This window comes from Drosophila pseudoobscura, chromosome 2 (genome assembly GCF_009870125.1).
Source record: "Drosophila pseudoobscura strain MV-25-SWS-2005 chromosome 2, UCI_Dpse_MV25, whole genome shotgun sequence".
NCBI classification, from domain to species: domain Eukaryota; kingdom Metazoa; phylum Arthropoda; class Insecta; order Diptera; family Drosophilidae; genus Drosophila; species Drosophila pseudoobscura.
The window spans coordinates 23,192,200-23,208,219 of record NC_046679.1 but is presented as its reverse complement, the minus strand read 5'-3'; the positions used below and the strand labels follow the sequence as shown (position 1 = coordinate 23,208,219).

At 40.2% G+C, this 16,020-nt stretch overlaps 2 protein-coding genes across 6 annotated transcripts in view; one reads left to right on the top strand and one right to left on the bottom strand.

Moving 5' to 3' along the window:
* mld (molting defective) overlaps positions 1–16,020 on the top strand; it is a 41,592-nt gene that overhangs the window by 5,537 nt on the left and 20,035 nt on the right. The gene's annotated exons all lie outside the window — the stretch shown is intronic.
* LOC6897646 (uncharacterized) lies at positions 9,077–11,504 on the bottom strand. The gene is made up of 9 exons (XM_002137753.3): positions 11,072–11,504; positions 10,859–11,022; positions 10,614–10,799; positions 10,438–10,553; positions 10,282–10,375; positions 10,049–10,225; positions 9,699–9,991; positions 9,491–9,636; positions 9,077–9,430 (listed from the first exon to the last, which is right to left on the bottom strand). The coding sequence occupies exons 1-9, from the start codon at positions 11,343–11,345 to the stop codon at positions 9,147–9,149; spliced, it is 1,734 nt and encodes a 577-aa protein (XP_002137789.2). The 5' UTR covers positions 11,346–11,504; the 3' UTR covers positions 9,077–9,146.

Sequence of the window (16,020 nt, the reverse complement as noted above, 5' to 3'; positions counted from 1 at the left end):
TTGCCCCCCTGAGGTTCTTGGTTCTCCTCCTACTACAAGAAGTGTAACAAACGCTATAATGAAACCCTATATCTCACAAATTTCAAAGCAACAAATCGTAGACCTTCTATATTTAGAATTTTTGCGAATTTTCCAGGTATTCGTGCGAATCTCTCATGGAATTCTAAGAGCGAAAGGCCGAAATGTCACCATAGGGGGTAGGTCCGTTGTTCCACTATGACGCATGTTGATTCTCTGTTAAAATTTCCCATAAGCGAAGGGATAAACTCGTTAAGAATGCCACTACCTTGACGCCACTTGCGGTTCTGGTTCTAATTGACGAAATTTAATTCATTTTCTTATCAAAACACTTGAAGAGAACTTAATTTCGGGTTATTTCGCTGCTCTTGGAATCAACTCTATTCTATTATTTCTTTATCAGGCTTTTGTTTGGTAGATTGTTGGATTATACGCATCTATTATTGGATTGTTCTCTCATATCCAGAGAGCAAGACGAGCGAAATTTCTTTCCTCCACTCGAAATTGAATTGAATCAAGAGCTGTAGCACTATTCTTATCATATTGCCAAGCACGTGTTCGTTGATTAGACAACAACAAATCGCGCCATAAAAGTTTATACTATAGGTACGAGTATACGAGTGAAGAAAAGTTCCACAAATCAAAGACCGAGGCCCGCGAAAACACGAATAGAGAGCGTCTAGGCAATAGATGCTATACTTAGCATAACCTAAACAGATCTCACAGATTTGAGTGAAGAAATTTGTGAAATTTTTCTATCTGCTTATCTGCCCATCTATCTTTATATCTGCATTTCTCGGGTACTCTTTATCTCTGTGATGCAAAAGTGAGGAATATTTTAATAGGTCTACAGATGGCATTCTATCTCTTATTGTTTCTTCATGTGGTATTAAAGATCGTTGGAATGCCTTAAAAAATAGCCTGTTTTTCCGCTCCTAGAGCAGTTAAATCTGGCAAAAACTATGGGTTTCCTCTTTCCAGATTGTATTAGATTTATTGCCTCGATTCGGATCACATTTCAGTTCAAGTTTCGATCGACTCAATGGCTGGCAGGGCCCCTTATCTGCTCCTCCAAAAAGACTTTGTTGACCTGGCAACGCCACTAAATCCACTCCTTGTGGGGCCCGCCGTCACTTATCGGCTAATTTCGGGTATAAACAAGTCTTGAGTTGAACATTTTTCACACAAATTATGAAAGTTATTCGTTTTGTGTTGTGTTTTTGGTTTGCTCCAGTTTAAAGTCGATTGGAATTTGGCAACTTTTGACGGCATCTGTTGCATTTCTGCGCCGAGCAGAAAAATCCCAATCAGCTGAAGACTTATTAAATATGAAAATAGATGCTACCGTCCCGTCCCGTCCCGTGGTGGCTCGTAACGTGTCGCATAAATTAATAAGTCATGAAAATAAATAATACAAACAGCCAGATGAAATCAAAACAGTATTTACGTTGCGTCATGAGTTATTGGTTGTGTGGATGTGTGGATGTGTCGCTGCCGGTGACCTCCTTTGAGGAATTGCGGGGCGACACTTTTTCGCCGTTTGGCAATTGGCGATAGAGGCCGCTGATAGGGAGAGAGCTCTACCACGATAACACAATGTCAAATTCATGCCAAGATCAACTTACTAATAATGATTCTATTTGCGTACTTGGCTGCTTTCGGGGGCTGCCTTTGGGCTTATCAAAACGCTTGGGTATGAGTGAGTGAGCAAGACCTGTTTTTTTTTTGTCAATGAACCTACAAACGAAATCTTTTTAAACACTGGATCCACCTACATATGTGCTATTATATATTATGGGACTTTTAATGCATTTAAGTACAAAACCTTGTCGTCTACTAGTACTCCGAAATTCAATCTGACGGATGGATATGCAAAACACAAACACGACTTTTTCATTCTCAACAAAACATGCAATCGAATATCAGATATGCCATTGGATGTATAGGTACATATATTATCACTAGTTCAAGTTCCATTGTAATGCCGTGATCTCATCCGTTGGTTCGATTCCTGGAATAAAAGCTCTAATAAGAAATGCGAATTATTCAAACAATCTTCTTTCAAATAACATATAAGGCAATATTAAAGGGTTTATCGATTCAATTGAAACAAATATCTAAAATATTTACTGTTGGTATTTTTCCTATAAAAGTGGAAATTTCTTATCGTTGTTCTTTTGCGGATGGAAATGTTATTCTACAAAAGATAATACAGATTTCCAATAAACATTGATATATTTTTGTTGGTTTAATACTACAAAATCCCAAATGTATCCATTCATTCGAAAAATGGGGTACTGTCTATGGAGGTATATGGTATAAGGTAAAATATTCCTTTAACAAATTTGTACTGTTTGTGTTTTTCCTATAAAAGTGGAAATTTCATATCGGTATTCTTCTAAAACTCTAACATTTGCGGTTGGAAATATTCTTCTACAAAAGAAGAAACATATTTTGGAGAAAATTTGATATCTTTTTGGGGTTTCATAATACAAAATCACGAATGTTTGGCCTGTAGTACCGTACTATCTATTGAGGTAACCCGTAGATCTCAATGTTTATACGTACCGACAGCCATGGCTGCATCCCATTTAATATTGATCACAGGAAATCTAAAAAACATATAAACTGGGGATCAGGGGATCAAAAACCCTTTTCCTTTGTACCCTTTGTACGCGACTCTGGAGTACCCAAGTACCTCGGGAACTATAAAAGTTTGCCAAAAATAAAATCAAACGCAAACAAGGCGGAAGGGGAACGCAAGAGGGGGAGGACTACTTTCGCAGGGGGGTGGCTGTTGCTGCTGCTGCTGTTGTTGTTGTTGTTTAATCTGATAGTGCAATTTGAACGGTTCAATTAGGCGGCAGAAAGGCAAACAGAAGGCGGGACACGCAAACGAATTGGAATCCCGTAACGCCCAATCCACAATTCCCACACACACACACCCAAACGGACAAAGGCGGCGAGATGCACGCACGGACACGCACAAAAGGAATTGTGCTCTTTTTTTTCATAAATATTGCAATCGAAATGGGAATTGCCCGAGCGAAAGAGTCAGAGAGAGAGAGGGCAAATGACGGATGATGGTCGAGGGGGGAGGGGGGGGACGATGGATGAGGTGAAATCCGCTCTCATGGCAGGGCAGGGCAGGGGCGCGATGTACGTGCTGTCGGCAGGGTTTGCTTCGGGGATTTTTCAATGTCCTCTATCCATCTCGTTTTCTCCTGTCAAAACCACAAAAACACTTAACGAAACGGGACGAAGCGAGGCGCATGCAGCCGTGCATTTTATTTGTTCTTCATTCTCAACGGTATATCTTTTTGGTTTCCCCCTTTTTCCGATCGGTATTCGATTTTCTGCATTATTGTGTTTGCGATTTGCCAACAATGGCATATGGCTGGGGCTTAGCCCTCGGCTTAACCGCTCGGCAAACAGTCCAAAACTAATAATCCAAGCTTTTCGCACAATATTATTTTGCAATTTCGTATTCTCGTTGTTTAGTTTTAGCTCACGCGTAGAGAAGCGAATTATTTGATTAACCCATTTTCCACGCTATTATTATTGCCAACATCTACATTCCATCCCTCCATCCCCCCCCACCCACTTTAAACCAGGCTCAAACAGTTTTGTCATTGGAGATGATATTTTAGCTCCCAAACCCTTCCCGGGGGGTATTGTGATGTTTCTGTGGACTTTCCATAATGCAAATGGATCGCTGTTTCTCATACCTTTTTTATAGAAATGTCCGATCTAATCTACAAAAGGGTAGCTTTTCGTTTTCTTCTTTTCGTTTTCGTGTTTTTTTGTTGTCGTAATTGTTGCCAGGTCATAAAATGCAGGCCGTTTCTTGATTTGCTGGTTTTCTTTTTGTTGCTTTTTGTTGCTTTTTGTTGCTGAATGAATTCGTTTCCCACGTGGTTATGCTGCTGCTGCCGCAGGCCTCCTGTTGTCCGTTCACTTACTTTCTGGCCTTTTCAGTGCTTGTTGGTTTTTGTCTTTTTGTTACTGAGATTCGTTTTGTTGCCCCTATTATTTGTATTGCCTTAGCTGGTTTTAGGCGCTTGGTTAGTCAGAGCCTGTACTGTTTTTCCGGTTCTTTTGAATTGAGTTTTCCCATTGATTTAGGGGGTTTAATGAAAAGAGAGGCAATTGAAAAGTGAAGGCTATTGAACTCGTGACTCGCTCGCACAGCGGGAACGGACGGGAACCGAGGGAAATCCACTAGGGGGATCAGTTTTTGCCAATTTAACTGTAGCCAGGGAATGCATTGCACTAGGGGATCAATTTAAGGGACTTTTCAAAAATATTCCCTTCGCGCACACTGATTTGCTCATATGCGTGCTTGCATGTAAATTACCCCAAGGCTACTGGGGATCAATTTAAGGGACTTTTCAAAAATATTCCCCCCGCACACACTGATGTGCATGTATGTAAATTACCCCAAGGCTACGGGGGATCAATATGAGGGATATTTGCTCGCATGCGTGCATGCAAATTACCTCCTGCTACAATTACTGTTCTCTTTCGCCGCTCTCAAAAATAATATAAACGTATGACACTCACTTAAGGCTGGACTATAATGTACAAAAAGAATTCCATAGAATTTCTTAATTAACATAATTACAATTCTTTGTCGGACCAAGTTTTTCACATCAACCTAAGTGTCCAGTAAGTGTCATAGTGGTATGACAACCAAATAGTAATGAACTTTGGGAATTTTGTGTGACTTGATTTATTTCTCCTCCCCGAAAAAAAATACAACAAAATGGGAACATTAGTTCCACTCAACTGATTCTCTGCTCTAATTGAGTTTCTGTTGAAGGTTAGTCCCCACACAACATGCTTCAAAATTGATTGAAGATTTACCCGATTAGTTAACATGCCTACTCGTATGTTGCTGTTGTTTACATTATATATTTTCCCCTTCATTTTGGAGAGTTTGTATTCCCCAAACATCTCAATCAATCTGCGTTGCTGCGGCACACCCTGAAATTTTTGTTGTTGTTGCTCTACAATTTTCAAGCGGCTGTCAGTTGAAGCGCAAAGATGCTTATGGCTCTGTAAACAAATTAATAGAGGAATATTAACACAAAAATATCCAAAATACCGGACTATACAGATTTATGTGCTCGTTATAGAGCCATCGCTAAACACTTAATATTATTGTTGTGGAAATTATCAATACAGAAACGTAGGTGCCACCATATTTCCACTGGCAGCACCCGATCGGTTGAGTCGAAGTTCCCTCCATTAATAATACATAAGTATGTGGTGCCCCCTGTGCAGAGTAAAGTACTTCCAGAGTATAAATATCTCTATTAATCTATTGTTGCCAGGGCATTTGGGTTTCGGACACACCTTCCGCTTCAGTTCCTTCTCAAATGCCGTTTCCTCTCTACACGACGACGACGCCGTCGATGATGACGATGTTGTAGCCGAGAGCCGGTTTACAGAGCCGAGAGCCGAGAGCCGCCGCACGTTTACTTTATATCTACAGTTACAGTGTGTACGTAACTTTGAAATTGTTGTTGTTTTTATTGTTGTTGTTGCTGTTGCTTTTGTTGGTTTGTAGTCTATTGGTTGTCTGGCGGCTTTTTACATTTGTTGCGCTCTATTTGACTTTTACTTTTCATTTGCCACTAGAGGAGCCATTCAGTTATTGTTGGTGTATCTTTCTCTCTCTCCCTCTCTCTCTTTCTTTCTTTTTTTTTGACTATTTAATATTAGTGCTCACATTTCCGCCTCCATAGCTCCATGATTCATGTTGGAAGATGGAAAGTAAAAAGAAATTACCGTCAAATTATGATAAATCGAAATTAGACAACATTTTGGCTGATGATTTCTTTATAAGATGCAGGGATACTGCCCGTTTAACGGTAGGACATCCTATAGATACTATGTATGTGCAATGCCCTCCGGCCGGCTGTGCTGGATTTCCACCTGCAGTTCGCTCGTCTCAAGCTTCGGCCTGGTGTCGCTTGGCCCACTTAATGAGGCCCAGTAAAGTGGGGCCCCAGGGGTAACGGGGAACTGGGGTACTGAAGGACCCTCTCGCACAACGGTTCCAAAGTGTGTCAGGATAATGAAGTGCTTCCTAGAGGGTTCCGTTTACAGATGCTCGACTGCAGATTGCTTGGACTATTTTTAGTAGCTGTGATTATTTCCGGGACAGTACGTGCGTGGGCTTTCGTATTCGTATTTGTCCGGAACATGCTCTCAATACGATTGACGCTGAGCTCACCAAATATGGTTGGGGGGAGAAATTGGGGTTAGCCCCATGGCAGATCTCTCTCCTTCCCCCTCTCTCTTGCGGCAATCTATTGGACTAGATCTTCATGTGGCCGTCCGTAAATCGTAAACTTCTTTTTATCTTAATTAATTTGTTATGGCCACACATAAAAAGCCGAACAGAAGCTGAGGAACGAGTAGATGGAAGTAGAAGAGAAGAAATTACATAATCTGCAGCTCCCTCCCCCCCCCCCCTCTCTGATTGTAAGCCCCATTTGAGAGGCGAAGGAGGAGTGAGGGGGGGGGGGGGGCAGCAACAACGATAAGGAAAGTGAGTGGAAATTGAATTCACTTTTTCGGTGGTGGCCTTTATATTGTATGTTAATCTGATTTAAGTTGCGTGTCTGTTAATGTAAGCCACATTATACGTTTGTCTCATGTCTGGGTCTCGGCTCTTGGATCTCCGTAGTCGCCACTCGCCACCTTCCCCGCCGTCTCTCTCTTTTTTTCGTTGGTTCGTTTTTGGACGCCCCCCACAAAGACACTCAATTGTGCGATGTCCGGAAGCGCAGCCCAGCCCCAGCCCCAGCCCCAGCCCCGACACCGCATCCACCCCACATTTTTTGATCAAATGGGCGTATCGGTCGGCATCGTGTGAGTGTTATAGAGGTTTTGCTCCATCCATCCAATGGTTCCCCTCCCAGGCACTTGGGATTTGGCCTCTTCAAATTGATTCTGAAGTACTTTCCGGGGACTTGAGCGTATAAATTATCTCTTTCATGTTGTTCACATGTCAATGGGCTAATAAGACAAAAGCATAATATGATTTATGCCCAGAGCCAACAAATGGCAACAAATAAAGAATGCTAATAGTGGAAGTGGCTGGACGGGGGAGGGAGGGCCAAATTCGACGTTTAGTTAGTTTAAGTACTCGTCCATTTGCACGGACTGGTTGGTCACCCACTTAGAGAGACCCATTTTAATGTCACAGTAAATAATGGGGCCTCTTAGTATAATTTAATGTCCATTCTGTCCATAATGTAGTGTTTAAATCATGACAGTTGTACATTTCTGATGATCAATTTGTTGAAACCGAGAACATAACTGACATGGCACCACCAACACCACCAGATTGTCCATTAAAGCGTTGGTAAACCATAGAATCACTTAGGTATTAAACGACTTAGGGCTATGATCGAATAAGGGAGAAAATCGGTGTCTCGGAGGGGTATTTGTACGATTCTTCTTTGTTTCTTCCTTTTAGTTTAGTGAAAATATACTTAAGAAAACAGCAAGAAATTATAAATTTAAACCGTATACTCATTAAAATACCAAATAAATACTAGAAAAATACTAAATCGCTAAAAATTCCAAAGATAATATAATACAAATATTTTGCTTATTTTTTTATATTTCTTTTTTTTCGGATTTAATAATAAAATAAAAATAACTAAGAAAATACCACAAAATTCTAAATTTAAAACATTTACTCATTAAAATTAAAAGAAATAGAGAAAAAATAATAATAAATAATACTTCCACTTATTATTTTATATTTTTGTTTCGGATTTAATAATAAAAAAAAAATACTTAAGTAAATACCAAAAAATTCTAAATTTAAAACATCATCATTAAAATACCACAAAATACTAAAAAAAAATAGAAAATTCTAAATTGAAAACATATACCCATTAAAGTACCACTAAGATACTAGTAAATTACTCAAAATACCAAAAGGTTTCGAAGAAAATATTATAAAAATACTTCCAGTCGGTGTTTGGACTTATTATTTTACACTTATTTTTCGGATTTAATCCAAAGAAATCCCATATCGCTCACAGCAAATGATCTCGTTATTATGTCGTTGTGTCCGTTCGCTTATGTGAAATTCGCACAGCGAATCCAGACAACTAATGTGCATCCAATGGAACTCTGCACAAAAGTTCTATGCCATTTTCGAGGCAGCAAAAAATAATTGGATCACACGCCAAGGAAATTTAATTCTCCACCACGCCACGAGGATGTTTGCCGACTGTGACTGTGGCACAAAGAGAATGACTGCACAATTTGCCAATTAGAGGGACTCGTAGAGATGTCATTTTCTGCCGAAGTGACAGAACGATTATCAGGTTAGGCTTCGGTGCCCGCAAAGGGTACAAAAACACTCGTACGAGTATGTGGGATCTTGGCTGGTTCTATCTTCGACTCTGATTTAATAAACCAAAAGACAAGAGTTCCGCTTTGGTAAGCGCTGAGAAGACATTTTCTGCTCCAAAACTTTTATGTACATAAATCGGTTAAATATGTACAAAAGTCTGTGGAGTCTGTGTTTCAATTTGCAGCTTCTTTAAGCCAAAACAACACTACACAACAGCCTGATAAATATCTCTGTTTCCGTCTGTTTGCATACGCTCTTACGGCTTTCACACACAACAGCCATTTTTACGATGGTACTCGAAATCTCTGCAGACAAAGATGGGAAATAAAGCGCGAAAGCAAAGGGCTAGAGAGCTCGACACTGTATATACCCTCTGTTACAGCGATCGTTTTTCTAGTGCCCGCTGGAAAGGAGGATCCCTCCCCAAAAGTTGAGATGTCGGATTCCAAAGGCGTCCCATAGGATACCTTTTTGGCTATTGAGTTTCAAATATAATGCTGAGAGCACCCCCCTTCCTTACAGAGAGATCATGCGGCAATCGTCAGCTCAGATTAATCGGAAATCATAAGCTCACATTTAAGACTGAGTGCCGAAAGAGACCGAAGGTAGAGCCGCGGCCCTTGCCGCGCCCCACAACGCTACCGCTCGTTTCTGTAACATTGAATTGAGAAATATGGGTGGAGTATGGATATTTAATGTATGTCATGTATTTGATACTGTATTCAATTGAAGGCTGTGAATGTTACTTATCAAAACTTGGCTCAGTGTCCAGGCTGTGCGTGGACGCCGTGCTTTGACGCCTTGAGAAGCTACCGCGTTGTTTCTTTAGATTACATTCTTCCTCATTGCAGGCCATGCAAACGTCCACGAAATGGGCAAGCTTGGGAGAGGCAAGTTCTTCTATAATTTTCTGAGCCTTAATCAGTGACTCCTTGGTGCGTTCCACCTTGTGGAGGGCTGCATTGGACTTGATGATCAGAAGAGTGCACAGAAATTTCCATATCAAGCTATTGCAGTTCTTGGTCTCTGGAAAAACAATGAGTTTTTAAGTCAGATATGGCTATAACTACGAAGAAGAAGCCTTACCTGTTATGCCCTTTCTAGCTATAAAGCAGCATTCATCGAAGCGATTGGATTTGAGATGAGTGTTGCCAATCTGATGCAATAGATAGCATTTCTCGATCGAGTACTTGGCGAACAGCATTCGTTTTTCCAGTCGGGTTATCCACTGCCTGGAGGATTACGAATTTCTGCAATAGTGGCTGGAATGGGTTGGTGGGGCGGAGACTCTTACCTCGATTTCGACATGGACATATCCGTCACATCGGAGGCCTGATGAGTGGAGCGATCTCCAAACACGAAATGTTGAACGTCCCAGGACTTGTCGGTGGGAAGGCAAAGCAGCTTGAGAAGAGCATCCTTGTCCTCCTGACGATTCTTGTCGGGTGGGACTACACACTGTTCGGCAAATGCCAGAGCCAATGTATTGTACACTTCGTTCATGAATTCAAATTTCCAGGGCATAATCCGGCTAGTTTTCAGGACAACGTAGTCTCCCATAACCTCCTCCACGTACTTCGCGAGTCGCTGTAGACGGCAATAATGGTTTCCTTGATGGCTCCCAAAAAATGAGGAAGAACTCACCGTCACGTTACCGACGGCCCGAAGGTGTCGAATGCTCCTCAACACCGAACGCATGGTCCGACCTGTCTGGTACTGCTTACGGAACATACAGTCCTCCCGGAATTTGTCCATCAGTTTTTTGTTCGTGAATTTGTTGTATTGAATGTAATACATCGGAGCACGTGCATGAAGCATTTTCTGAAACACAATTTATGTACAATCTGTGTATATTTCCAAGCGTGATCTATACATACCAAGAAAATTTTGATTTCCTCATATTTCTTTTTATTGAGAGCTCCCAAAAAATATTTCGAGTTTTGACACTGTTCGAGTAGCAGAGTGGGGTTCCTGCAGAAAGTGGACGACCAGATGATCAGACGATCAATGGTTTAGTTTTAAAACAAAGTTACCTAAGCAATTTCTTCAAAAAAACCACATCAATCCATGACTTGTCCATGTAGATCTGATTAAAGACATTGAATGCCCGATTTCGTCTAGCTATTTCCAGTGGGGACAGTAATTCGTCCTTAAAGGAATTGAGAGAGAGTCATGTTGGGCGAAAAAACTTCAAAGGTCTTGAACTTACTTCGATTTCTAGGACACTCAAAACATCGCATTTGTTTTGCTCTTTTAGGACTTTCCACAGCGGCTTGTTCTGCACTTGACTTTGGGCCTTGAGCTCCATTTCCTTCACCTGGATCAACAGCTTTTCATTCGCAGATATAAACTGTGTCAGCTCTTCTCCACAACAGTTTTTGATATTTTCGTCAACCTAAAACCAAATAAATGAAACGGGAATCCTTGGGAGAACGCATTGAAGATCAATCATACCACAACGAGACGGTTCTCAAAGGCTTTGATCTTGTTACCCTTGAAGATCCGAGTATTATCGTGCAATTCCGCCTTGGCATTCTCAAACTGATTCAGTTCGTAGAGAGCAGCACAGATTTCCAGATTAATCGGAGCGTTTTTGATGTTGAGTCTCTTTAAAATTCCTGTAAATCAGTAAATCAGTATTAGGCGGATCTCCGATCAGGAACATACTTTTGGCTTCTCCACAGTCCTTGAGGGCGCCTTCTGTTTGGGCATTCTTCCGCTTCGTCTGGCTCCGGTGGTAAAGGGTCACAAAGTCCTCTGGCATCATGGAGAGGGCCTTGTTGTAGTAGTACATGGCCATGTTCTCCCTACGCCGGTGGGAGTAGTACGAGCCCCAGTCCTTGTAAATGCCATGCTCTATTTCAGGACTCCAATCGATTTTCAACCACACTGGCACGGCAGCTCCGACTCCTGCCGGCGGTGCCGGAACTATTGACGTCATTATCGGATTTTATTTTTTTTTTTAATTTCTAAAATTTATTTCTTTTTGTGTATTTTTGTTTTTGTGTTTTGTGTTTTTTTTTTTTTGTTGGTTTGTTTTGTTGTGTGTTGTATGAGTTCTTAGAACATAATGACTAAAATGAATTTTCAAAAAAATGTCCAAAAAATGACTTTATATCAAATGCTACACTCTTTGCCCCCCGGACGACAGCCACGTGACATATTTGTCCGATTTATATCATAACTACAAAAATTTCAAAGCGAGTCGGAAACTCCAGCTCCGAAAACGATTGGGTATCCGTTCGTTTATGGGAAATTTGTGCAACGTATACTGCCCTCGGCAAGGGTATCCTCCCCTCAACTGTCGCCTCTCTGAAGAGAGAAAGTGTAGAGAACTGTGCTGCCCAAGAAGTTCGGTGCTCAACCGATATCTGGCTGGGAGCCATAGTTTATTGAACTCCAGAAGCTGGTCAGACCGCATGAAAGCCAAGTCTGGGCACTGGCCATTGGCACATACCCTCACACGTGCAGATGCCCCTCTTTGTGAATCAATGGAGACGATTCACGAACCATCATGATGATCATCTGATCCATGCAGACGATGATGAAGAACCCACTTGGACAAGTTCCAAAAGAAACAACAGCCAAACGTTTTTTTACTCATTTCCATAATGCTAATGACGCTATCATCGTTGTCGATTCCACTGCGTCATCGTTTCATACCCGTAGCATTTTTCGGATCCCCAGACCCCAAAGCTAAGGTCAATGGCGACAGCTTTCAGTCACCAAAAAAAAAAAAATAAATAAATATCCAGAGTTCTGCCGTGTCTCTTTATACCCCGAAAAGAAGACGACATGTACATATTTCGCGAGAAAAGAGATTTCTTATTGACTTATTTTCGGGATTTCGTGAGTCTCTTTTCAGCGCTAAATAATATTAAATGCCATATATCTTGGCATATCGGATACACCCAAAGCCAAACCCAAAGCCGACACTTTCACTCTGCTCCAAGGGGATCTGATGGGATCTTTTTTTATGGGATACATTGTATAAACATTTTTGGAAGTCTCCGCGTAAGAAGGCCAATTCAGACTCAATTAAAATGTGTACTCGGGGAATGTTTTCCCCGTAAAGAACTCGCAAGGGGCGCAGCAATTAGAATGTTTTTACGTCATGCTCTTGAAAATTTTGTGGCCCCCGAACTTGTTGGCTTCCTTCCCATTCTTTTCTTCTATTCCGTATGGTTTAACATAAATATCTCGTGGATGTGGATGTGGGCCAAGCTACAGCCTGTTTAATTTAATTTTTAGCACTTTTTTTTGTTAGCAGCTTCTACAGCCAGGGGCTAAAACAAATGGTCGTTGGATAGTTCATAGTATGGTACACACATTGGGAGGTGTAAAAGCGCTTTTTGTCACATTTGGTTCATGTCAATGTTGATCTTTGGCACATTTCATCAGCTTTTAGCACTCGGCCTAATGAGGAGAAGGTGAAAATTCTTTGAAACTGCGAAAAATCACAGTCTTTTTAGGCTTAAAGGAGACATTTGTTAATGTACTTAAACGCTAAAGCTTACTTTAATTTATTCTATGTAAATTATCACTGAAAACGTTGCTAAATTCTTATGGATAGTCGAATATTAAAGGAAACTTGTTAAAAGAAGAGTCTTTTCGGTTGTATCTTGGTGTCGCTCCACGCTTGCTTCTACTCAAAAAATTTGCTTGAATAAATTGGTTAAAAATGGGTTTCGCCTGAACGATTCCTTTGTTAACAGATATTTTCAAGAGCAATAATAAATGCATAATTTATTAAGATTAATCACCGCAGGAAAAGCTGTTTACCGCTTGAGAAGTTCTGCGTTTATGGCTGTATTTCATTAGATCTAGCTGGAGGGCGGTCTAGGAAGAGCGAGATAACTACTTAGTGTTGGTAGACATCGTTTAGTGTTGGACTAACGGCGCTGACTACCAACACTCATTTCTCGTTGTATCCCTTGCTATCCCCTGCCTCTCAGCAAGGTCTAAAGGGAATACGACCATTAGCCAATCTCCCCGCCAAAAAGGCTTTTATTTCTAGCTAAATCCATTTAAATAAAGTAACCAAATCTATTTAAATAACTTTGTTGAGATACGCTTGGCCAAGGGGATTTGTCGTATGGAATTTGTATGCTAATATTGCTGGCCCACATTATCCCATTTGGCCATCTGCTGCTGCTGGACACAAAACTATTTTCGTAATCAAATAAAGCGGCTCCAAAGCGTCGAGAACAGAAAATTCCCTCATGGGATTGGACCTGGGATTGTGTGTAATTTGGGGTATGAATTCTATTACATCTTTAGAGAAAAACTTGCTCCTACGAAAGCCACGAAAGTAATTCCACTTCTCGTTTTCCAGCAGCCTTTATCCAATTTCTCTCTGTGCAAACTTTTGCCCAAAGCCCCGCAAATCCCCCAAATGTCAGCTGGAGAGTCTGTCGAGTCTGTGTAGCAAAGTGTTAAGCCCCTAGAGAGAGTGGAAGGGGGGCGGGGGCAGAGAGAGCGACACAAATTGCAGGTGGCAGCCACAAAATTGTGGGGGGCGCGGCACTCTCCATTTTCACTCTATGATTTTGCAGAGAAAAGCCAGAGATACAGTCCATATACTCTGGTACCCTCGTACTCTTGTACTTTGTCCGCTTCTGTTTCTATTTGTTTGTTTAATTAAGTTGGGCGCCCGGCCAATTGCACATTCAATTTAGAAGCATTTGCGCAGAAAAGAAGCAACAATACAGCAAAAATAAACAATCGAATTTGGCTCTGGCCCGCTCTCTGCCGATCTGGCCTTATAATTAAAATGTGATTAATGTCAACAATGTGGCAAACAGAAGCAGAATTTAGATGAAACAAGAATTCAAAGAATGCCAAAGAAGACTTGCGGAAGGGCGTCGCATCGCGTCGCGTCGGGGCATGCTTTTTGTTTGGGAGCCTTTAGGGAGCATCATTCGATGGATGTTTCTCTGTTCTGTTCTCTAAACGGAAGTGGAAATTGTATAAACAAAAGTAAACGTTCTTTTCTGCATAAACATTTAATAAACAAACTTTAGGTTTATCCTTCAAAAAATACTCATTGGTATATTGTAGTCCATGTTGGCTAGAGCATTTTTCTGTAGGTTTCTATCAGTTCAGTATTTTATGCAGATTTCCTTTGGTACTCAGAATTTTATTAGATTTCAGGATATTTGTTCTTGCATTTTATGGTATTTCTATTACACTTTAGTATTTTATGCAGACTTCTGGTAAATTTTCAGTATTTTTCTATCATTTTATGCAAAATTTTATTAGATTTCAGCATATTTGTTCTTGCCTTTTATGGTATTTCTATTACAATTTAGTATTTTATGCAGACTTCTGGTAAATTTTCAGTATTTTTCGTAGGTGAGAGAGTGTTACGGTATGTTTCGGTACATATTGGTTTTATCATCTTGTGTTTTAGTTTGTTTTGATATATTTTATTATATTTTTGTTGCATTTCGCTAAATTTTCTGTATGCTTCTATCAGTTCAGTATCTTATGAAGATTTCCTTTGGTAATCAGAATTCTATTAGATTTCAGCATGTTTGTTCTTGCCTTTTATGGTATTTCTATTACACTTTAGTATTTTATGCAGACTTCTGGTAAATTTTCAGTATTTTTCGTAGGTGGGAGAGTGTTACGGTATGTTTCGGTACATATTGGTTAATTGCAGAGTATTTTAGATACTCTCAGTGTATATCATTTTTATATTTCAGTATGTTGTTCAGAATTAGTTATATTTTCTATTGTTTTAGTTTGTATCGATATATTTTATTATATTTTTGTTGCATTTCGCTAAATTTTCGGTATGTTTCTATCAGTTCAGTATTTTATGCAGAGTTTCTTCGGTATTCAACATTTTTCGTGAATTTTATTAGATTTCAGGATATCTTTTCTTGCCTTTTATGGTATTTTTATGTATTTCGAGTAATTTTAAAGTCCTTTTTAAAACGTTTCAATAGGTTTCAGTATGTTTTTGTAGTATATTTTACAATGTTCTTTTTTATTACATTTCAGTATGTGCTGTATGTTTTATTAATTTTGAGATGTTACCATAAAATCATTACAGTTGTTTGTATTTTATTGGTTTTTTATTGCTTGTTTTTTAGAGCACTTGCACCGTGAATCGAGCACCTTCATTATTTATGTATTTTTAATACAATTATAGTACATGTGGGAGTACCTCTTAAACCATCGTTTCCCCCTCCCCTCCCGGCTGCCCGTTCCACTCAATCCATTTTCCGTCTGAGGTCACGCGTCGAAATTTTATTAACACATAAATCCGAATGGGCTAGTGGTACGAGTATATGAAAGTTTGCCACATTTCTTGATTTTTTATTATCATTAATCGTTTACCCTTAGCATTGCCATCTGTCATTGCCAAAAAAGGGTGCGCTCGATGCCCTTAAATACTATGTAAGAGTATGTACCTTTTAGCCCCCCACCCCGCCGTTTATCATGTTGCAACAGAATATTCCACTTATCTCAATCAAAGGCAAATGTAATCAAATAATGCCTGCAATTGCTGCCGAGTGGAGTTGGTATGGAGTGGTGTATATGCCATCGGGGGGATCCAGGCTCAGACCGAATCCGGGTCAGTCAAGTGTATCATAAAATCTAATAAA